This window comes from Halichoerus grypus, chromosome 7, assembly GCF_964656455.1.
Source record: "Halichoerus grypus chromosome 7, mHalGry1.hap1.1, whole genome shotgun sequence".
In the NCBI taxonomy this organism is placed as follows: domain Eukaryota; kingdom Metazoa; phylum Chordata; class Mammalia; order Carnivora; family Phocidae; genus Halichoerus; species Halichoerus grypus.
In genome coordinates this window covers 9252827-9276787 of record NC_135718.1, presented here as the reverse complement: position 1 = coordinate 9276787, position 23961 = coordinate 9252827, and the positions used below count along the sequence as shown (strand labels likewise).

General features: G+C 48.6%; 1 protein-coding gene across 1 annotated transcript; it reads right to left on the bottom strand.

Annotated features, from left to right (window-relative positions):
* Positions 1-21574: 21574 nt before the first annotated feature.
* C7H10orf120 (chromosome 7 C10orf120 homolog) lies at positions 21575-23282 on the bottom strand. The gene is made up of 3 exons (XM_036070268.2): positions 23098-23282; positions 22827-22902; positions 21575-22327 (listed from the first exon to the last, which is right to left on the bottom strand). Exons 1-3 carry the CDS (start codon positions 23280-23282, stop codon positions 21575-21577), a joined length of 1014 nt encoding a protein of 337 aa, XP_035926161.1.
* Between the last annotated feature and the right edge of the window lie 679 nt (positions 23283-23961).

Sequence of the window (23961 nt, the reverse complement as noted above, 5' to 3'; positions counted from 1 at the left end):
CCCATGGGCACTGCAGAAGCTCAGGGCCTGAGGACCTCTGGCCTGGGATATTTGTACCCATTTCTCAGCTGGTCTAAATGTCCCAAGTCCCCCCTCCCATCCTTCTGGAGCCTCTGGTCACGTTTGATCTCCCAAAGCCCAGCTCTGACTTCCCAAACCTTTCCTGACTGCCACTGGGATGGCACTGCCACCTTTGGGATCTGGCCTCAGTTTCCTATCCAGCACCTCTCTCTCCCATTCCTTTCTCCTCTCCCACCACACAAACAGTTCCGCTTATCATCACCCTGCCCTCAGACCACCATCCTTGCTTGCCCCTGCCCCTTCTCTACTGGGCTCATCCTGATTCCCGCTCTCCTGTCCTTCCCACACCTGCCACTGACTGATGTGGGAAAGCAGGGCAGCCCTGAGGGGAGCTGCCACAGCCCTGCCATCTCTGCTGGGGCCTTCCTGGCCGTGGTGGCCTTCACCTTGGGGATGAGCACCCTCACAGCCAGTGGCTGGCCTCTGAGCCCTAAGATGTGAAGCTAGCACCATGTGCATGTGCTCAAACATTGGCGCCACCTTCTCTGGAACCCATGTGTGAAAGGAAGAAACGAGAGCCCAGAGCTTGGCACCCAGCAGCGCCCTAACTCTGTTTCGCTTGTCACAGGTGCATGGTGCAGTGTGAGTACAGACAGGTAGAGGCTTGTTTTCCTGGAAACACAGGCTCAATGCCAGGACGAAATGTCAGGCAAGGAGGGGGAGTCCCTGCATCTCCAGGGAGGAGCATGTAGTGGTGGGCAGAGCCAAATTTTATGGCAGCTAGGTGGGTAGAGGGGACAGCTTACAGATACCAGACAGTGAATGACAAATGTGCACAGACGAGTGTGGGAGCAAGAGACCGGTATAGAGACAGAGAGGCAGAAGGGATGGCTGTGGGTGAGCAGGATGTCGAGCCAGGCCCAGCTCCGGGCAGAGACAGTGGGACAGGGCAGAACCAGACAGACAGAATGCCATGGCGGTAGGAACCACTGTCTGCACCACACCAGGGCCAGGGGGAAATGACGTGGGCTGCTGTGGTTTCTAGGAACTGAGACTGGTTTCGGGCTGGGATGCTCACTCCTGGCTGTACATGAGGATGAGTCCAGGGCTTTCCAGCTTCTACTGCCTACTTGAACCTAAACCAGTTAGATCGGGATCCCTGTAGGTGGGCCTGACAGTGGTGATCTAAAATCTCCAGGAGGTTCCTATACAGCCAAAATTGAGAACCACTGGTGGAGGAGTCCTTAGGTCCCTCTGAAGAGGCCAGTTGGGGCCCTGATCCTGAGAAGGAGCAGAGGAGGGCAAAGGTCCTTGCTGTACCCATGGGAGGACCGTGGAGGCAGGCTTGCCCTCCCTGAGTGCCTGAGCACTTTCCTTCTGGGAACCTATTCAATTTCATTCTAAAGAGACCATCTTAAAATGGCACTTCCCAGAAGTACCTCATTTTGACTAACACCATTGCTCTCAGTAAAAGCATGGTGTGGAGAAATGCTATTTCAGCATCTCTTGCCAGGGGGGTCTTCAAACACAGAGTGAAATGCAATCCCCTTGACAGCTGGGCCGGTCAGGTATTATCACTCTCACCTGGCAGGGATGGACACCAAGACTCAGAGAGGTGAGAGAGCACAGAACCGAAGACAAGGCTGGGGCAAGCCAGAGAGGTTGCGGACTCCAAGTGCCGGGTTTTCCTCCCTCCTGTGTCCCCAGACCTTGGCACCAGCAGCCCAGGGACACTGGCCTTACAGAGAGTTTGCCCTCTGGCTGCATCTGACAAACCTGTGTGCAGCTGGGTAGTGTGTGGGACCCACGATCCTTAAGGAAACAGGCACAAAACGGGGGGTTCTCTGATGGTTGTGAGATCCACATCTATCTACAGCCCAGCTGGTTCTCGTAAGACCTCTCACTGTGCCTGGGGGTACAGCTCCTCCAAGCTCCACGCACCTTCAGGACTTGCTCAGAGCCCTCTCAGTGACCCTCAGCTCCATCCTCAGCAGAATGCTAACACCCCAGACCTCTGCCCCGGTGGTCAGGAGAACAGCAAGGCAAGGTCACCTGTCCTGACTTCGTCTCCTTCCCCTTCTGGGGGCAAAGTCTGCCTTCCAACCCCTCCCAGAGGAGCTGTGAGAGGCTGAGGGAATGGTGTTAGTCAAAATGAGGTACTTCTGGGAAAGGCCATTTTAAGATGGTCTCTTTAGAATGAAACTGAATAGGTTTCCAAAAGGAAAGTTCTTGGGCACTCAGGGAGGGCAAGCCTGCCTCCAGGGTCCTCCCATGGGTACAGCAAGGACCTTTGCCCTCCTCTGCTCTCCTGTGAACACAAGATGCTAAATGGTCTGGTTTGTCCATAAAACTCAGCCCAGTGTGTGGGCCTGAGGGGAGAAGCTTGTAGAAGGAAGGAGCAGTCAGATCATGGAGGATTTTGTACACTATGCTAAGGTGGGTACACTTTATCCAGAAGTCAGAGAGCCACTGAAGGGTTTTCAGGGGGGAGTGAGAATGGAGTCGTTTATGTTTAGATGCCCCTGCTGGATGGTAGGAGTGAACTGGAAGAGGCCAAGATGGACTCCTTCCCAGAATCTACAACAACGTCAGTACAGGAAACCCATGTCCTGAGCACCCATTGAAGGAAGGCCCTCCCAGCATGAGTTTCCCAGTTGGTTATCTCAGGATGGTCCAGACGTAGGAGTGCTGTTCCCCAGGAGCTGATGGCCCTGCCAGAAGGGTCTGTGAAGAGACTCCCACATTCCCCAGACTCTCCAAACAAGGAAAGTACACTGAGTGGTTCGGGGCAGCTGCAGTCCCATGGGAGCTAGGACATTTGTGGGCACCATATCCTTGGTGATCCTCCTAACTTACTCTTCATCATATAAAATGCAATATCGATAACCCAAGTCTGATGATCCCACAGGCAATGTGGACTTTTTGTTTTCCTCTTTTCAACGCTTTTGTAGAGACCCATATCCTTCTGCTATATATTTTGTCACTGGCTAGTGGGAAACAGAAGAAATTCAACACAAAATATTCTTTATTATCAACCACTTTGCCAGAGAGTTCAGCAGAAATCCAGGACAACACGCATGTGTGGTGCGTCTCTAGGTCTTTTCCTAGTGCATTAGAGACATAACAATTAGGCAGCTCTCCTGCCCAAGACAAACCTCAGACAAATGGGATTCCATCTTGTTTTAAAGACCTTTCAGAAGAGGTTTCAATCACTCTCAGTGATGCCTGATTCATCACTGTGTAATGAGAATTTTCAAATAAATAAAAAAAAACAAATCTAGTCTTCAGTAAAGAGAGATTTTAATCAAAACAATTACAGCAACAAAGAGAATGCTGTGAGCACAAGATCTGCAAGTGTCTCAAAAGTCAGGAGAAAAGAATTTTCCTTTATAGGGAGGAGGACAGAGCCTAGAAAAGTCAGAGGAGAGGGATGGGATGAGCAGGTGTGATCAGACAGGTAAGCCAGAAATGTGTCTCCTTGTGGTCAGCTGATTCCAGGAAGAGCTTCAAGGAAGGTTATTCTACTTTCCCAAGATTCCTAAGCTCTCAGGTCTTGGGCAAATGGAACCTGTGTAGAGGAGGGTAGGTTACCTAGATTAGGTAAGGTCAATTTACTGGCATTTCCTTCTGATTGATGTGCAGGAGAAGCAGTTCCACTAATCACTGATTAGAAGAAACTGAGATTTTGGAGGGAAAGTGTCTGATTTGTTTTAGGTTATATTTGTACGCATACAGATGTATATGGAGAATATATATAATATATAGCTTGTAGAGTGTATAGTATGTTCACTACACATTTTGAATAAATACACTAGAAAATACCAAGGGGATTATAAGAAGAATAATAAGAAGGAAAATCATATTCTGACAGATATCTGCTATGTCATTGAGATGACAGGTACATTTTGAGAGATTCCCTACAGTGTCTCCCTAAGATCTTGGCATGCAGAAATGCTGGGATAGAATCTGTGTATGTTTCTGGGCAGCATCTTTGGGTCACACAGCTTCCTCCTCACTCAGTGACAATCCAGTAGCCGTTGGCTCAACCTTATTTCAACAGGCCACAAGCATCCTCATGCCCACCATGACACATAGCCACGCATGGACTGGGGAAGAAACATCAGCACATTCCTTACCCACTTCTACTTACCATTTGGGTCACCCTCGTAATATATATCAAAGGGAGAACCCCCAAAGGGAGTTTCTTTTTCGTATATTATCATTATGATGTTGGCTGAAGATTGAAAATGGAAATTTAAAGCTTCACACATCATCCCATATCTCATATTTCCTGGAAGTCCATTGGTTATTTCCAAAGTCTCTGAATAACAGGTGAGGCTGTTGGGGCCGAAGGAAAGGCATACATCAGCTCTTGGAATCACTGGCCCTCCAGCAAGCAGACTCAGCAGGGATGAGACCCCAACATGAGCTTTGCTCACGGGAGGTGCCAGACCTGATGGGGACAAGGGAAGGAATGTCATTCATTCTTCTGAACTGAGGACAGCCCCCCAGGACACTCCCAGTTCTACAAAAGAACTTCCCTGCTGCCTGAGCTGCAGGTGACTTCAAAATCACCTAGCAGACTTACTTGTGATCTGGGATGCCAACATAGAAATTTGGGGTCAGGAGCCACTAGTTCATGGGGCCCCAGAAGCATCAAAATACAACCAACACTGTGGTATGTTTCCCTCAATAATGCCCACTGTGGCAGGCCACGGGGTCCAGACATGAGTGTATGCTCGCCATCCTGGTTTCTAGGTTTGACTGTTTGGCAGGTGGACCCAAGCACCACAAGCTGACCTCCACGAGAAGCAGAGGTGAGGGGCATCCATCTCTGTCTCCCATGAGGCAACTTGGACTCCTGCTCACACTCCTGCTCAGTTCACCCACCTCCATCTTCTCTTCAGGATCTGATTTCCCACCCATCATCCTCACATGGCCACCAGCATGCCTCACACAGGAGTGAGGCTAGAGCCTCTCTGGTCTAGAATGAGACAAGGAGGCATACTCTACCCCTTAGCTAGTTTGCTCTTGGTCAGCCTGAGTCCTTCTTTGGAGGCAGGAAAGTCAGATCCAAAATCAATCTTTAAAAGGATGAAAGGACGAGGCACCTGGGTGGCTCAGTCGGTTAAGCGTCTCCCTATGGCTCAGGTCATGATCCCGGGGTCCTGGGATTGAGCCCCAAGTCAGGCTCCCAGCTCAGTGGGAAGTCTGCTTGTTCTTCTCCCTCTACCCCTTCCACCCACTTGTGCTCTCTCTCACTCTCTCTCAAATAAATAAAAAAAAAATCTTTAAAAAGAGATAAATTAAATAGTATAAAATAAAAGGATGAAAGGACAATAAGGGGGAAATTTAAAAATAATGCATCCCTCTGACGCTTAGAGAAATGCCTTTCGCCTTCATCCCTGGGACACGGTTCAGGATGGTGGGCAAAACCCTAATTTTGAGGCAGCCATTGCTAAGTTATGCTTCATCCCATATAACACGTATATAACCTAGTGGGAGTCCTGACCCCACAGCAAGTCACAGGGGAAAGGGCCCTTAATCACACAGAGTACATCATCTGTCTCAGCCACCAAGCAGCATCGTGATACAATGTGAGGACCCTATGAAGCAGGCACAAGATTCTGGAAGGAGTGGAAGATGCATCCAGGCAGAGGGGATCGGGTAAGCAAAGGCATGGAGGTGCTGAATGGTCTGTCGTGCCCAAACTCAGTGTGGGCGGCTCTGTCAAACAGGGGACAAAGGGCAGAAGTGGGTAGAAGGGAAGAGGGACAGCGCAGTGATCAGGGGGCAGGTGAAAGTCATGCCAGGACAGCAAACTTTATCCTGAAGGCAGAGGGCCATGGGAGGGTCTTCAGCCAGGGGTGAGAATGGAGTCAGAACATGTTTCAGATGTGCGGCACAAGGTGCAGGGCAAACTGGAAGAAGACAAGTCAGACTACTTCCCATGAAACTACACCAACATCAGCAAAGGAATCTCACATGCTGAGCACTCACTTGAGGACAGGAAATTCCAGAGAAATTCTGTAACCAGCTGGCAATTCCATGAACCAGGAACAGGAATTTTCCAACCAGAAAGAGTTGGAGATCCTGCTGGAGATACTGGTGAACATGTCTGCACAGTCAAGATAATCTACAAGAGAAGAAAAGGAACTGGGTCCCCAGAAGCAACATCAGGCCAATGAGGGGCCAGACCCAGCAATGTCGTTGACCTTGATGATTTCCTGGTTCCCCCAACCACAGCCCAACAGGCATGACCCAAGTGGATGACCCCCAAACAAGGTGGCTTTTTGTTAACTCTTTTCGGTATTTATCTGGACCAGTGTCCATGACTACAATTTGATTTGGATGCCTGTAAAGAAGTCATTATACATCTCTTCACCAAAACAGTCTTTGTCAAAAACACCATGGCCAAATTGGAGAGCAGAGAGGCAGCTCAAACACATCATTCATGCCTCCCTGAACCCCTCTTCCTGGTGCAGGCCCAGGGCAGCGCTCATGGGCAGCCCTCCTGCCCCGCAGACAGACGGCCCAGTGCTCAGGCGCACGGGAACCTGCTCATTGTAAAGACCTGCAGGCAAGCGTTACAGGGCCTTGGACAGAGGTGCCTCAGGCTCAAAATCTGTGAGTGAGAAGAAAAATGTCACCTTCCCCTGGGATGTTAGGATCAAAGGTGTTTATGTTGGTAATCAGCTCTGCCAGTACCTGGAACGGGAAATCACTAGGAAATGAGTCCATCCACAAGCAGCCTCCATCAGTAGGAAACACTTCTTCCCTCTGACTTGCGCCCCTCATGCTCTAGTGCTTCCCCTGCCAACAATGCCCTCATTTCTGACATGGAAGGTGGGGAAGCCCTCCAGACTCCAGGCCTCTGGAAGAGGCTCCATTCTCTGGTGACAGGTGCGCAGAGAGGCAGCTCCTTCAGGAGCCTTGTGAGTCTGTGCAGAGGGCGGGCCAAGGAGGCTCCCTGGACTGTGAGGCACATGCAGCGGCTGGGGACGGGGACCATGGAGGGAGCCTGACAGGTCAGGGGAGGGGAAGTCAGGGATGGAGAAGACTGAAGCAGACTGGCAGGTTCAGCCATGCCAGGGCTTTTGGACAAAATGTGTTCCTGAAACAGAGGAGCCCAGGGTGTCGTGGGGACTCCACCCCAGCCCATCTCTGTGGGAGGAGGGAAAGGGGAAAAGCACACTGCTGGACAGCTGAACACAGAGTGGCTGAAAGACACCAAAACAGAGAAACAGATGAAAACTGGAAGGTACTTGGAGTCAAGGCTCAAAAAGGGGAAATGTGCCCCCTGGGAAGAGGAGCCAGGTGTCAAGGGACGGTGCTGAGCCCAGACAGGAGAGACTGTCACCTCCTCGTCCCTGGGGCGAGCCTGGCCCCACCCAGGCAAGGGCAGAAAGAAGGACTGGCATTAACATTCAACCAGGAGCACATTCTGAAGATTTCTGCCTGATTGGCAATTCCACTCCACTCCAGTGAATGTTCCCACTGGGGCCACAAGAGAGAAGTGGGTCCTGAGGAAGGCGACCACCTCTGCTGATTAATCCATGAGAGTCTGGGGCAACTGGGTGGCTCAGTCAGTTAAGCGTCTGTCTCTGGCTCAGGCATGATCCCAGAGTCCTCGGATCGAGTTCCGCGTCAGGCTCCCTGCTCACAGGGGAGTCTAATTCTCCCTCTTCCTCTGCCCCTCCCCCCACTCATGTTCTCTCTCTCAAAAAAAAAAAAAAAAAACTAAAAAAGAAAAAAATCCATGAGTTTCTGGCTTCAGACTGAAAGCCCCTTCTCCTAGGAACCCCTCAGGCCTGGACAAAGCACGACAGTTGGTCACCCTAGGGTGACCTATTTTCTGTTAATCCTGTAATGTGACCATGATCACTTCAATGTTGGAGTAAACCAATTGAATAACATTTATGACTTAGAAGAATCACAGATCTGTACCTCTGAAACAAATAATACAATATGTGTTAAAAAAAAAAAAAAAAAGAAGAAGAAGAAGAAGATAGCAGGAGGGGAAGAATGAAGGGGGGAAATCGGAGGGGGAGACGAACCATGAGAGACAATGGACTCTGAAAAACAAACTGAGGGTTCGGGGGGGGGGTTGGTTTGGCCTGGTGATGGGTATTAAAGAGGGCATGCTCTGCATGGAGCACTGGGTGTTATGCACAAACAATGAATCAAAACTACATAAAAAAACTAATGATGTAATGTATGGTGATTAACATAACAATAAAAAATTTTTTAAAAAAGAAGAAACGAACCATTTCACTGAAGGAAGTTCCCCTGTATCAGGCGGCTGGGTTAGGTGCTTGGATCCAGGAGACCCAACAGCAATCACTTGGCCTCCCACGATGGCCTGCACTGGGGCTTCTCATCACAGTGTGACATGGGGGGCCCAGCACAGCCTAAGAAGCAGACAGCCTGGGTGACAGTTCTGTGGGAACAAGACGTGATGGCATTGGGCAACTTGGTTACTCTCCATCAGCCTCAGTCCACTCATCTGTAAAATGGGGATGTCCACAGGAACTGCCTAAAAGGGTCTGGAGGGCAATCCACATATAACAAGGCTCAGGGCCCAGCACAGCCAAGCACTCTACAAAGGTACCTGTTACTCTCAGCATTGTATGACATTCATTTCACTTCCTAAACTCCATTTTATTGCTTTCTTCACTACATTGGATATCAACACAATGCTCTAGAGTCTCTCACACACAGTACACTGTGAGTCCATCTCCAGCTGTCCCTCGGGGGAGGCTACATGGCCAGTGGGGGTCCATGGGTCAGAGAGTACACATGACACCAGGGGTGCCCTCCAACTCTGCCTGGGAAGATCTAAGTCATGGTTTGCCAGGAAGCAGACCTCAAGTGCGGAACCCAAAAACCTCCCTGTCATTTCGAGTGACATCTCTGGACTGGACCCACATCTCCCATGAGCTTCTCTGCTCTAGATTCTTAGGTCCAGGACTTGCAACATGCTCCCCCTTGTAGGAGTTCAGGACTCATCACCCTAACGTTGCCAATTTGGCCTATTGATGAATCTGAGCTGAAGGCACTTGAGAAGCAGCAGAGACAGGAAGGGCTCTGATCCATGCTCTTCTACCTAAAAACTGTCCATGGAATTTCCCATAAGAATGGCGGTCTCCCTGTCCCAGGGCCAGAGGCACCTGCTCATCACCACTTGTGGGGGCCACAGATCTGGAACTGTGCACACCTGACTGAACTCAGCTCTTGCACCATTCCCTAGACAGGTCAGGCCCAGGGCCACTAATCCCCAACCCCTACCAATACCCTTTATCTGGTCATTTCTTGAGGCAGGTGTCCTTTTATGTCCAAACTACAGGAACATGCTGCTCTGGCCACTGTGTGGGGTCTTCATTTGTATGTGAAGGCCCTCATGGACAGGTACAAAGATTTAAGAAAAATGTCTATGCTTCTCTCCCACTGATGCCTTAGGTCAGCTAGAATCTCAGTTCCAGCCAGAGAACCTAAGAGGGTAGAGAAAATAAGTTTCTCCCCTATTCCTCAAACATACCTAATCAAATAACACCTCTGGCTCTAAGATGAATAATCACCAGAGTGGCTCTGTGTTTTCAGAAGGAGTTGCCTTCTATTGATAAAAGCTTTCCTTTGAAAAAACCTGCATGATTCTGTCTCTCTTCAGGACAGCCCCATTGAGTGGGACTCCTCTACAGCTGAGCATCAGACAGGTTGGACCCCTCAGGCAAGGTCTCACAGCACTGAGTAGTTTTTGCCTTCAAGCCTGGACACCTGCCTCTTTTCCTAGGAGCTGCCTTTTTGTGTGCTGCTGACACCAGGGAGGAAAAAAAGGCAAGGGTATCAGATCAACCCCTCAAGCCAGATTTACTAGTTTCTCATGATCTGTGTTGAAGGCCCTGTAGATAGTGCTGAAGGGCTGAGACCTTACCAGTTATCTCTGTATGGACCTGAGACAGACCTCCCCAACTGGACCAATAATCTTTAGGCAGAAGAGGGCAGGCAGGGGTGCAGACTGGTGTCTGCAGAAATCTTGGCAGGACAGCGGAAGAGAGTGCCTCATGACAGGCCAGCCCTTCAAATGATATGGACTAGAGGCAGGGGAGCAGAGGGAAAACTAACCCAGGTAGGAGTGGCTGGGCAAGGGCAAGAGAGAGCAGAAGGAACAGGCAGAGTATGGAAGGAGGAGCTGCAGAGAAAGGGGACAGACGGGGAGAGACAGGGAGACAGAGAGAAGCAGGGAGAGACAGGGGTTTCCCTGTGAAATGGATACCCCTCTTCTTCTCCTGGCATCCAGAATCAGAGTAGGTCTCTCTGGGCATTGAGTGCAGCCCCATGGCCAGGCCTTTGTAGGGCTGGTGACTGTGCCCCCTCAGGGCTTGGGACCCTGCTGGGGGCTGGTGTTTTCTGTCCTTTATTCATGAAGGTGCTGTTGCTGCCATGCCCGCCAATCTGGGGCAGATGCAGACACACCCACATGCTTGGGCCTCTCCAGGGGCCCCTGATAACCTGATGGATGCCCACTCTGACTCAGGTCAAGCCAGGATCCCCCTTCCAGCACCCGCCCATAGTCACATGCCTGAGAACACCATCAACCCAAGCCAGCTCTGAATCACTGCTGGTAAGTCCAGGGGGAGCTCACAGGTGGCCCCCAGAAGATCCCACGGTCAGTTTGCTTCAGATAGGAGGGGGGCAAGGAGGCCCACACGCACTTGTCAGGAGAGGGACACAAGAGCCCAGAATTGTGTAAGAAGCAGGATAGCATCAAGCCAGGGTCATGGCCAATTCTGCTTCTCTCCTCTTCCTCTAGCTTAAGGCTGAGGGCTGGCATTTTGTTGGAGAATGTCTGGCAGACTGTCACCCATGGGGCTTCTAAGATGGCAACAAGCAAAGGGCTCAAAACCTCTCAGCTGAGAAGGAGAGCAGAGAGAGGCCCAGGGGAAAGGGGCTGCTGGGCCGTGGTTACCTGCACTGAGCAGCAAGACCCAAGGGAAGGCGCTGAAAAGCCTCATCTCAGCAGGCCTGGCAGAGTAAGAAAGGTTAGTTCCTGGTAAGATACCTGGCAGACCAAAAGTTGAAAATAGAGCTACCATATGATCCAGCAATTGCACTACTGGGTATTTACCCCAAAGATACAAAAGTAGGGATCCGAAAGGGTACGTGCACCCCGATGTTTATAGCAGCAATGTCCACAATAGCCAAACTGTGGAAAGAGCCAAGATGTCCATCAACAGATGAATGGATAAAGAAGAAGTGGTATATATATATACAATGGAATATTATGCAGCCATCAAAAGGAATGAGATCTTGCCATTTGCAACGATGTGGATGGAACTGGAGGGTATTATGCTGAGCGAAATAAGTCAAACAGAGAAAGACATGTATCATATGACCTCACTGATATGAGGAATTCTTAATCTCAGGAAACAAACTGAGGGTTGCTGGAGTGGGGGGTGGAGTGGGAGGGATGGGGTGACTGGGTGATGGACACTGGGGAGGGTATGTGCTCTGGTAAGCGCTGTGAATTGTGCAAGACTGTTGAATCTCAGATCTGTACCTCTGAAACAAATAATGCAATATATGTTAAGAAAGAAAAAAAAAAAGAAGAATGTAGCAGGAGGGGAAGAATGAAGGGGGGGAAATCGGAGGGGTAGACGAACCATGAGAGACGATGGACTCTGAAAAACAAACTGAGGGTTCTAGAGGGGAGGGGGGTGCGAGGATGGGTTAGCCTGGTGATGGATATTGAGGAGGGCACGTTCTGCATGGAGCACTGGGTGTTATGCACAAACAATGAATCATGGAACACTATATCTAAAACTAATGATGTAATGTATGGGGATTAACATAACAATAAAAAATTAAAAAAAAAAAAAAGATACCTGGCAGACCATAAAAAAGAGAAAAATCCACCAAAATCTATGGGTATGACAAGTGAAGTCTGATGGCAAATCCTTGGCTTGGCTTGGCTTGGTTTTCCCTTTTGTGCTCTTAGTATTGACTTGGCAGTTGTGTCGTTAGGTAGGCAATTTATGATAGTTATATCTTTTTGATGTATTACTATTTTTATTATTTTAGTATTCCATATACTTGATTTGTGTATTAATACCATATTATTTATATTAATATTTCAAATTCATCACATTTCGGGGAGGAGCGATGGGTTGTTATTTTCATCACTTAAGTTTCAACCTTCTATGCTTTTGTTTTAGGTAGATAAGGAGGAAAGTAGAATGTGGCTAGGGTTTTACAAATTCTTATACAATAAATCATGCTTTAACCGTTTTTATTGCAGTAGAATGCACAGCCAAAAATACATTAAAATGTGTAAATATCTTAAGTGAGCAGCTTATTTCCAGCATTCGAGAATTCCCGTAATGACCACTTGCAGTCCCTGCACCACCTCCCCCATGGGGAGCCATTATCCTGGCGACCAACAGAGTAGACTTGCCTGGTTTGTACTTTCTGTCCATGGGATGGGTCAGTAGGTACCCCTCTATGTCTGGCTTCTTTCATCCAGTATTATGTTTCTGAGATTCATTCATGCTCTTCCGTTAGCTGTACACCATTTACTCTCCTTGGTGCACAGCATTTCATTGTGTGAATGTAACACAAGTTTTTCGCCCTTTTCCTCTGCATAGCAATTTGCGTAGGTCCAGTATTCTGCAAAATAGTGCTGTTGTAAATATTCTGACCCATATCTTGGTGAGACCAGAAGAAAGCATGTCATGGGGTGAATGGCTGGAGGGATTTAGGGGGTATGCCTATTTCATGTGTTCAGACCCTGCCACACAGCTTCCAAGTCCCTATACAATAATGTATTTCTTAAGAGATTAATATAATCCACTGACTTTCACTGTGGGAACTTACCTGTTGTGACTTATTTCTCCCTTCTTACTTTGTGTTTCTTGTTACTCTTTCTCTTAAGGTCCTTATTGTACTGTTCTCTGCTGTCCCCTCTAAACAGCAGCCCAGGGCTGAGCACTCCTGTTGCCCGAGGACAGGGAGACCCCCCCAGGACTCCCTCATTCACTCTTGGACCTTTGACCTCTGGAACATTCTGTGACTCAAATATTTGTCTATTTAGCAGGCATGCTGGTCCTCATTTCAGAGCATGGACGGCACAAGCTCCTGGCCACACAAAAACATAGGGTCCCAGAGAAATAGAACTGTGACCTGGAGGTGGTCTCAGGCCAGAGAGCCTAAGCTGGGGCTGAGAGGCTTCAGACTTCCCCTGGGCAAAGAGGGGCAGGAGAGGGACTGGGGAGAGGGGCTCAGGCACGGGGACATGTGCTGTGCCTCTCTGTCTTCTGGGCCACAACCCCCACCTCCTGCCTCACTGTCCCTGACCTGTCCCGATCAGCACTTGGGCTCCTTCCCCATCCCAGGGGCCCAGAGCAGGCCTGGCCCCACCACCATGGCCCATCTGGGCTTCACGTGGGCCCTGCTTTCGTCAGAGTCTGTGCAAGCTCCAAAGGCTCTCCTCGCCCAATAGCTTCAGATGCCAACCCTTCTGAAGTGCAGGTGCTTCTCCCAGGATGTAATGCTGATGGAGGAATCTCAACACAGTGGAGAACGCTGGAGGGGTTTCCAAGCTCCAGGAGTCCTTTTCCTGGTGAATGTGGGCATGGCGGTTTCGGAAATATTTACTTTCCACCGATGGGCATAGTCCTGAAATGTAGCCTGATTTCTGTGGTGTCAGACCTCCCACTCTGGCCAATGTCCCTGATCAGCATGGCATCACTGAGCACGGAGTTGGGAAGGGACTTGCGGCCTCTCTCCTGTACGTACAATTTCCAACAGATACAATCATAGAAAGCCCCTCAGGGAAAGATAACAATAGAATGGAGTTGAATAATTATGAAATGATGAGTTTGAGTGTAATTACCTTTGTTTTGGATGCAACTGATTTAACTGTATTAATGTATTAAGTTCCTACCATTTAAGTTTTCCTAACGGCTGTGATTAACTGCAGACTTGCAAATTTCTGAAAAGGCAGCACCCCACTGTAGCCAGCTGCCCTGAGCTGACTGCCTCTCTCCAGGGGGCATGCAGCAAGGCCACCTCTCCCCTGCACACACACCAGTAACCGTGTCCCAGCAAACACAGTAATCAAGAGGAACCTCGGGTCCAACCCATGGTCCCCTGGAGCAACTATGAGCTGAGGCTGTCCCTGGGTGGCGCACACTGGAAGCTCCCCTGATCAAACCTGTCTGGAAGTGAGCCTCCACCTTGGGCAGAACCCTGTGCTGGTCATTCTGAGGGGTCTCGAGCCAGGGACAGGACTGGGGTGCAGACTCCAGGGGGCTGCTTGTTAGCAGGGAATTGGGGTAAATCGGGACATACCCACCGCTCTGTTGTTTGAGATCCAGATCGGATTCTGTTTTCTTACAGATAGGGAGAGGAGGCAGAGACAGCCCTTTCCTGGGGTGTTTGTTAGAGCAAAAATATGGAAGTGCTTCCTCTAATGGACAACCCCTGGCATCCAAAGGGAACAAAGTAACAAGGTCCCTAGAAGCAAAAGGCCTTAAGGCATCGCTGTGTCGCTATGTCGCCCTCTCATGTTCACAGGAGGAATGAATGGCAAGAGTGTGAGCCAGGAGAGGCGGTTCCTCTGGGAGGGGCTGGGAGGCAGGTTCTGTCCCCCGAAGGGGAAGGAGACAAACCCAGGACAGGTGACCTTGCCTTGCTGTTCTCCTGGCCACTGGGGCCTCGAGGTCCGGAGTGTCAGCATTCTGCTGAGGATGGAGCTGAGGGTCAGTGAGTGGGCTCTGAGCAAGTCTTGAAGGTGCATGGAGCTCGGAGGAGCTGTACCCTCAGGTAGAGCGAGTGGTCCCAGGGGGCCCAGCTGGGTTGTAGATGGGGTGTGGACATCACAATAATCCATGAACGTGATGAAACATGATATCCCATCCCTCTCACACTGTGCTGAACTTGGTTATGTCCAGATATACGAAATAAAACTAAAAAATCTTCAATAATCTTTATTTAAAGTATCTCAGAGAAGGTGAAAGGCTACGCAATGTATTTTACCAACTTATAATAATATAACTATAATATCATTTGAGTGGTGGCAAGAACAGCACAGGAAGGAAAACTTATGCAATCTAATTTAGATGCAAACTTTAAAAAAAGCAAAATAGAATAGGAGAGAATTTCAGGAAATTGTTCCTAGCCATACATAAAATATCCATCAAAAATAGGATTTATTCAAGGATGCAAGGATAATCCAAAATCAGAAGACGTATTGAAGGAGAGCAGAATAATGCCATCCCAAAATATACCTCTTTGGCATAAGCATTATTTTGAACTGATATATTTTTTAATTTTTTATTTAAATTCAATTTAGTTAACATATGATGTATTATTAGTTTCACGGGTAGAATTTAGTGATTCATCAGTTGCATATAACACCCAGTGCTCATTCCATCACATGCCCTCCTTAATGCCCATCACCCAGTCACCCCATTCCCCCACCTACCTCCAGTCCAGCAACCCTCCGTTTGTTTCCTAGAGTTAAGAGTCTCTTATGGTTTTCCTCCCTCTCTGTTTTTATCTTATTTTGAACTGATTATTTTTGAGAAAGTGCATGTGCAGGAGAACCTCTGAAAACAGGAGTTACCCGCCTGTAAGGGAAAATCTATATTCATAAAGGAAATTTCTATTAGAAAGAGTACCTGTAACAGGAAGAGAGCTACTCCCAGAGATCACTTTTTTTTCCACTCGAGAGACTTATCTGCATGGTAAGGCAACCTTCATTTCCCGTTATTACCTCCTCTCACCTCCCCCTGAATTGCTTCCCCCTCATCCTGAAGCCCCAAACTCCTATCCCTTTCCTTTGCTAAGGACTGTATGTAAGTCTCAATCATCTGGCTGTCTTTCAAGTCTCATACCTTTGTGGGCCTTCATAAGTATGTACATAATTAAATGTTTTCCCCTTGTTGATCTGTCTTATGTCAGTTTAATTCTTGGAGCAGCCATAGCACCTAGAAGTGGAAAAGGGCAAAGCTTCCCTCCCCCACACTACGGGCACAGACAGCTGGGATGTTGGGGCAATGTGGAGAACAGGTTTGTGTTGCCTTTTCTTTCTGCAGCTATTGGAGGAATGGTTCCTAAGGTTATAATGTTTACCTTGGACGGTTGTGAACCAGGTATTCATTAGGATGAAAATAAAATCAGCCATCATTTTCTCCCCTCACATTATAGGTCCTTCAATGCCACCATGGTTTTGAAACCAGAACTGCTTTATAAATCATTAAAAGATTTGAATGTGTTTCAGGCTTAGGTGGAAGAAATCCTCCTCTAAGCAGAAAAGAATATCCTGTACACTCCTTTTCAGAAAGGACTGGAACATCCCTGACATGGGGGATGCGTCGAGTTGTCAGAAGCTGTGATTGAACGGATCTCAGGGCAATGGCTGGCCTGAGATGAGAAAAGCTATACAAGTCACCAGAAAGAGCGTTTGCCAAATGATAAGTGATGAGTCTCACTGGAATGGAGTGACCACCCATTGATGCATTGGGGTACTTTTGTGGAAATTAAATCATTTGTGCTTAATCTCTCAGGTGGCAATTAGCACAGAATACAAAAGAAAAAGAGAGATGCAGTCAGATAATTATTGAATCTACATAGGAATTTAGATATTTTCACTGAAAATGAAGTCTTTTGAATGGTCTGGATCTGTTTCACATGAAGAATTCTGAGGTTGTACCAAAGATGAGTGATACTTGCTCAAACTGAGGGTGAGGTTCTTTGTTGCAAAATGAATACAAAGTAGCAGCTGGAAATAGCAAAGCACAGGCCATCATTCTAGTGGGGGTCAGGGTTTCCATGATTTGATTTTTGAAAGTCCAGTCAATAAAGCTTAAGGTTACATAAGTCAGTCAGAATCATTTTATGTAAACCCTTAGGATCAGTGTTTTCCAAGCATTCTATTTAGCAGATGTCCCTCCAGTTATTCTTGGTATTTATCAGGTTGTTTTTTTCTGAGATCTTTGAGGGTCTTTGGAGACTTTGATGAAACAGAAAGTGAAAGCATCGATCATGCATGTTATAGGCAAGAAAATTTCTCCAACCCCCTTAGGATACCTGAGTGGGTCTAAAAACTGAACTGACTGAGACAGGTTAACGGGAGAAAAGCAGACAAATTTTGCTAAATTTTTACATGTACATGGGAGCCTTCACAAGAGGATGAAGACCCAAAGTTACCAGAAGTTACCAGAGCAGGAAGTTTTTATGCCTTTTAGACAGACAGTAAATTTATGAAGATTTGACAAGACAAAGGGGTTTGTGTGAGGAGTGGTAAATGATGAAGAAGGAAGTAGGAAGATAAGGGTCAGTTTCATGAGTTCTGTGTATACAGATTTGCTTGTCCCAAGTTCCTTATCTCTGGTGATAAAGGTATTTTCTCTCTTCTGGTACAGGGAGAGTACCTTTCATGTGGGAGTTTGATGACCAGTTTCAGGGAAGGAGGGCAAGGAAAAATGTCATCAGGTGTCCTGGTGAACTCCCTGAGTGGTCCTCACAGCAAGAGATGTAAAATTTGTCTAAACACGAGCCATGGTGGCATTTCTCGGAAGTTTATGTCAAGTCGTCGAGCTGTAGCTTGCATGTCTTCAGGAAAAGAGCAGTTTTAGTTCTGAACGATTCCAAGTCAGAAGGGTGGGAGAATACTTGGAAACATCAATTTGGGGAGGTGTAGCAGATAGCAGAAGAAACTAAAAAAAGAATGCAGGACTGAGTCCAGCTTACAGGTACATAACAAAATCTTAAATGCAATGAGTAAGACTGGGATCTACCACCTATATGAATGTGCTACAGGTTCCCATTAAAATATAATTTTCCCTCTATAGTTACCCCCATTTCTCTCAGAGATAATCAAAATACGATTTGCAAAATAAGTCCAGTCTCATTAACATGGCCTGATTATTTACATAAGTGCAGCAAGAATAGTGGTGACCATATAAGCTCTTTTTAATCTGTTTGGCTGGAACTTTTCATGAAGAATCTCAGACTAGATTTTTAAAGCCTCTCAAGGCTAAGAAGCCAAACCAAGGACTCGTCATCAGATTTCATCTATGATACCTATAGATTTGGGTTAATCCCTCTCTTCTTGAGATCCCCAAGATACGCCGAGGGTCTTGGGCCTGCCTGGAGGTGACCTTCCTTAGTCAGGACCCTGTAAATGAGGTATCAGGCCAATTTTTTTTAAGGGGTTTTATTGGCTCCATAGAGTCAACCTTAGTTTTTAGAGCTGTCTGGTCATATCTGATTCATGCATATTCTCAAATATGACATTCCAGTCAAAGCCTTGATGATGTGCCAATGCTTCCAATTGTGATCTTAATAAGAAGAGATTTTTATTGAACTTACACAAATAACTACATTGCCATGAAAACAAGAATGCTCACTAAGAATTTCCAAATGCTGGAGGGATTAGGTAGGGAGAAAAAGTAATTGTTTCGCTTTCATTCACAAAGGTAAATTTTACCAAACTGCTGTAAGTCATGAGTAGCTTAAGAGAAGAGAGTGGGGGGAAAAGTCTTCTTAAATCTGGAAAACAAAATATTAAGAAACTAGTGATATTTTAAAGCAAAAGTCATAATAATCACCCTCAGGGCTTTATGCAGTCCCATGTAATTAATTCTTGTTGATCTTGCCCTTTGTTATCAGTTTTATGAATCCAGATTTTCCCTTAGAGTTCCGGAAATTCTCACCCAGTTCAGTGGTATGATCTTAAAGTTATCAGAAGCCTCTACTTGTCAGAGCCCCTTCCATGAGTCTTTTCGAAAGTGGAGCACTTCTGCAAGAGCATCAGAGTAAACCAAGAATAGTAAAGGACAAGATTTAAATGACAAGATTTAAAAATAGCCACGGTTAAAGACCTGATGAGAGTTCATCACAATGCAATTGACAAGGAAATTTGATTATTTCTGCGACATACAACATTTTAAGTTAATAACTAGAATTATGACTAATACCATTATCCCAGGACAGATTTCTAGGAATGCCATATAATTTCTAGAAAACTTGTATTAACACATATCCCCATCCCAAAGTAACCTAAAAAGGTCAGACATCACTTCCTATTTGACAATGCTTCCATGTAATTTAACATGTCAAATAAACCTAACTAGTTCAATATCTTCCTTTTTATAAAGAGAGAGAACAAATGCTTTTAAGTTTTTTCCAGGAGCCCTCTAGAAAAGTCCAAGTTAATTCAAGTTCAGAAAGACTTCCCCAGCAGGGGAACAAGGAAACTGGCCTAGTCCATCAGATATTTTGCCTTTGTTGGGGGGCACTGTGCTGACAAAATCATTGTAACCATCTTTTGCCACTCTCCTCCCCCCACGCCAACCAAGGGTGGGGGAAGCTTAGGGAGGACTGTGTGTTTCATCTTATCAGTAAAGCCCAGATACATTAAGCACTTGGTGACCTTTGCCTCTGGAGAGGTGACCTTTAGGCTGAGACAAGGATCCAGAGTAGAGAGCACGATGGAGTCACTCACGTCAAGCAGTGATGTAAGCCGCCAACAGCAGTGAGCTGAGGGATATCGCTAAAACAGAGTGTGCTGGTGATAAACTGATCATCAGCAAGGCCAAGAGAGCCTGGAAGGACCAGGAGCTGAGAGTCACTAGAACCAGAAGAGGTCTGGAAGAACTAAATATGGATTAAACTTTGAGCAGGGAGGACTTTTGGAGCAAACTGTCAACCTCTCAAGATGCCGACGCCCCTCACTACATCAGAAGCACCACTGCCCCCCAAGGCTCTGCCCCACTGATCTGTGGACACAGAGACCTTCCGCTGCTTGAACACAATAAGCAGAGGATGCCAAGAGCCGGCCCGAACCAGACCGAGTCCTCGTACCCAGGGCCACATAGCAGGTGCATTAACTTCCCACCCTTGTTGCTTACGGGCTGATGTATGACTTGCGTTTGCTTTGGGTGACACGTATGAAGCCAAGGTAGATGCGTGGTGAGATGTCCTTGAGTTTGGAACGTTAGCCTTGCTTTATGATTGACTGAGGCTGACTTGAAAAGACACAGCTCGTGTGTGCACCTTCCTAGCATGCGCATGCTGGAACGCGAGCCATAGAGGCTCCTTGTGATGCCTTTCTCTTCACCTGCCCCTGTGGCCGATGGAGTTATCCTGGAAAATGAGAGAGGGAGGAGCCTCCCCCCCACACACACCCAGGGCTCTCCCTCTGCTGGGAGAGCAGCTGTGGTTCTGAAGGAGCTGACATAAGCATCTGACCCCCACCCCCACCCAAGAGGAGGGGCCAGAAAGAAAGCTGGCCTTGTGCCAGGAAGCCATGGGCCCACATGGACAAGTTCAGTGTCTTTCCAACTGTGTGCAGTTCGCTGAGGACAGGGTGCAATGAACTAAGGGATCCTTCTGTGCTTCAGATGCAGACAAGAAATGAATGCGTCCCTGTTTCTCAGATGCTGAATGTGCTGCCCCGGCAGCTGTCTGCTGGATCTGCGACCCGGCGGCACAGGCAGGCCTTCATGGGAGCTGCTGGAGCTAACCTCAGAGACCCTGCATGCCCCTCCGGACATGCCCGAAGGAGCTGTGCCCGTGACAGCCCTGTGTGCCCTGTACCTGCACTTGGCTTGATAGGGAAGGTGTGGGTCACCTGGCTAGACTCAAGAGCAGGGCTGCAAAGAGAGGAGGCCAGGAATGGGTGGGCTCCACCTTCTGAGGTAGAAGCTGCATAGCTCAGCAAGACATGGGAAGCATGGAGCCGACCTCCAGACTTTAGGTCTGGGCAGCCTTCTCCTTGAGGAGCATTCTCTCCCCCATCTGGGCTATCGGCTGGTCCCAGCTCCAGGAACTGTGGGAGATGGATTGATTTCAGGGTCCCAACCATACCTGCTTCCCTGTGTCCATGCACTTTGCAGTGTGATTTTGCAACTCTTCCTATCCAGAGATGAAGTCCATATGCCCACCCTTGCATCTGGACCAGCCGTGTGTCTTGCGTTGGCCCACACCACTTGACACAGTGACAGAGTGCCAGTTCTGAGTCTTGGCTCCAAGGGCCTAGCAAACATCCACTTACTCTCCTGGGTTCTGCAGTGGCCTGGGAACCAGCCTGGGCCAGCCTGCTGCACGCAGGAAATGTGTGGCCAGTCCCTCGCACGGACCCCGCTGATGCTTGTCCACCCCCTGGGGGATCACCTAACTGACCTGCAGGTAACTGCAGACACAAGAGGAAGCCGACTGAACCCAACCTAAATTGCTGAGCCACAGAATTACAAGCTAAATCAGTGAGTGTTGTTTTAAGCCAGTACATTTGAGGGTGGTCTGTTTCACCGGCAGGGGCAAAAGACACAGGCCCCGTGGCAGTGGGTGCAAAGGATGGGTCTGCATCCTGGAAAGGCCCGGGCTGCGGGTGAGGGTGGCAGCCCAGAGCCGAGAGCCAAGGGATGTCTGAAACCAGGAAGCCTCTGCCGGTAGGTCTTACCTGGAGGAGCCCTGGAGATCCAGGGACCGGGGCAGAGCCTCGGGAGTAATAAGGACCAGGACCCTTGGTTACCATGGGAATAGTAGGACTTTAATCCTGATGAGCAGCTCTGTGCGTGTACTCTTTCCAGACGCTCTCTTCCCCCGGGAGGCTGACCTTCGTCCCCTCAGTGGGGTGGGCTCCCCGGGATATGAAATCCTGATTCATCAGCAGTAGGTCGCCAGGGAATTCAGCTACGGGGAGGAGATTCCGGTTGGTTAAGCCCGTGATGGAGCGTTCCACTTTCTTGGTGGGGATGAATGGTTTCCGGTCATTTGGCTGGTGTGTGAAACACTTTTTTGGTTCCTCTGACTTGAAAATTATGTTCATGTTTATTTCTTGTCTTTTTGTGGCTGTGTTCTCTGCGTTGCTTCTCGCCTCTTGCTTGGTGTCACTGTAGAAATCAGCGTCCTTGTTATCCTCATCTTCCCTCGTCTTGTCTTTCGCCTTTGGGCACAGGCCCCCTCTGGACAGAAAGGAAGAGCCCCGAAACCTCTCAATGTAGGGCAAGAGTTGCCTGTTTCTCAGGGCTCGAGCAAGCTGCATCCGTTCTATGTGCTTGATGATGGTGAGCTTCTCGCGCTGTGGCATTCTTAACTCCTCTGGGGGCACGATCACCTTTGCAGTCCATATTTTTTCGAGGGGCCTACAGGTGGCACAGGGAAGGGAATGCTGTGTTCTATAGTCCATCGCCCGCTTGTAGTCCGAAGACAGTGATTGGAGCTCCTTGAGCATCTTCCACTCTTCCTCTTGCTTGTGAGTCAGAAGCCGTTTTGCCGCTACGGTGTGAACACCACCCAGACGCTGACAACGTGAAGGGGACTGTTAAAATCGCAACGGGACAGGAACAGGGCACCCACCGAAAGAATTGCCTCGTGGCCCCTCTCCCCCTGTGGCTGAGAGTCTGAGCCCCTCTGCAGTGGGAAGCAGGGAGGAGCTGTGGGGTCAGACAGGCTGGGTTCAAATCCTGTCTCTTCTTCTCTACGGTGAATTTGGAAGAATAGTACCGACTTACAGGGCATGGCGAGACCTTACATATGAAAGCAGCTCGCACAAGGGAAGGGCTCCAGAGATGGCAGCTCCCGTCTGTTGTCAGCACTCACAGCTCTATTCCTGACCAGGACTTTGGAACAAGGGAGGATTTGCTGTGCAGGTGTGGGAGCCTCCAGCGGACGCAGCCAACTCGAGGCCACTGGGAGACTTGTGTCTCCGTGGCTGGTGGGTTTTGAACCTCCTGCCCCACCCCCAGCCTACTGCCTTGCTTCAGCGGGGCCTCCCTGTGAATAAGCTTTAGGACACTTACTAGGATCTCTTTTTCCAAGGGGGAGTATTTCCCGAGGGCAATTCGTGGATCTGATTTGTAGAATTTGGTCCATATCCTGAAAGGCAGAGAGGCAGGTAAAGTAGGACTCCGGGAAGGGTCTTTCTACTTATAGTTTTGTGGGGGGCGGGAATTAGGGTGACTCTGCATTCGTCAGGCTAGGACCACTGTGACTGGGGTGGGCTCCTCCCCTTGGTTCGTTCTGGGGGGCAGGGGGGTGGGGAGAAAGGACCAGAAGCACAGCTACACTCACTCCAATGGCGAAGCCGAACACAGACCCCGTTGGCAGCACAGGGAGTCTTTATCCCGAAAGGAATCGCTCATGGTACATATTCTGACTGGTGTTCCGTTCTTATTCCACATTCCCTCTGCAGCCTTCCTTTCTTGGGTCCTCTGTTTTCCTACCTTCTGACAGCCATTCTCCCATTCTCTGATCATAGTCCCACACTAGGCTAGGATAGGAGGCGTCAATGCCTGGAGTTGCTTTCTAGGACAGTGTAATGGGAACCCAAGGGACAGTCACAAACTTCTCTTGCATCATAACTGGCCTGCTTGGGGGCTATTGTGAGGTCTGAGTTTAGGCATCACAGGATGCCCTGGGGTGAAATGGACACGCAGTACCATGTTCCTGCAGTGCTGGAGTCCAGGGCAATAGAGGGGGCAGAGCTCATGGCTGGAGGGACAACCTGACCACGTCACTGCGACCTAGAAGCTGACAGAGACTGCTCAGTCCCCTTAGGATGAAGGCTCAGTCTCTCTCTGGTTTTCACTTGCCTCTCCAATCTTGGTTCCTCATGCTCCATCAAAGTATGCTATCCACGGCTCCTGGAACCAGTTTCTTGGAACCAGCTGTTGTTCATGCTGTGCCCAGGTGTCAGGGACCTCTCCTCCCCTTGGCAACTTGCTTGTCTCTCAAGCTCACCTGTGCCTCCCCTGAAGTTTTCCTTGCGGAATAAATCACCCCTTTGTCTGTGTTCTCATAGTCTTGGTATCATTATGCTATAGCACTGTCACAGATTGCCTTGGTTGTCCAATAAGTCTGGCTCTCCCTCTGCTCAAAAGGAAGTACCAGCAGCATCTTATTCTTGTGTTGCTGTGGTCTAGCACGGGGCCTCGC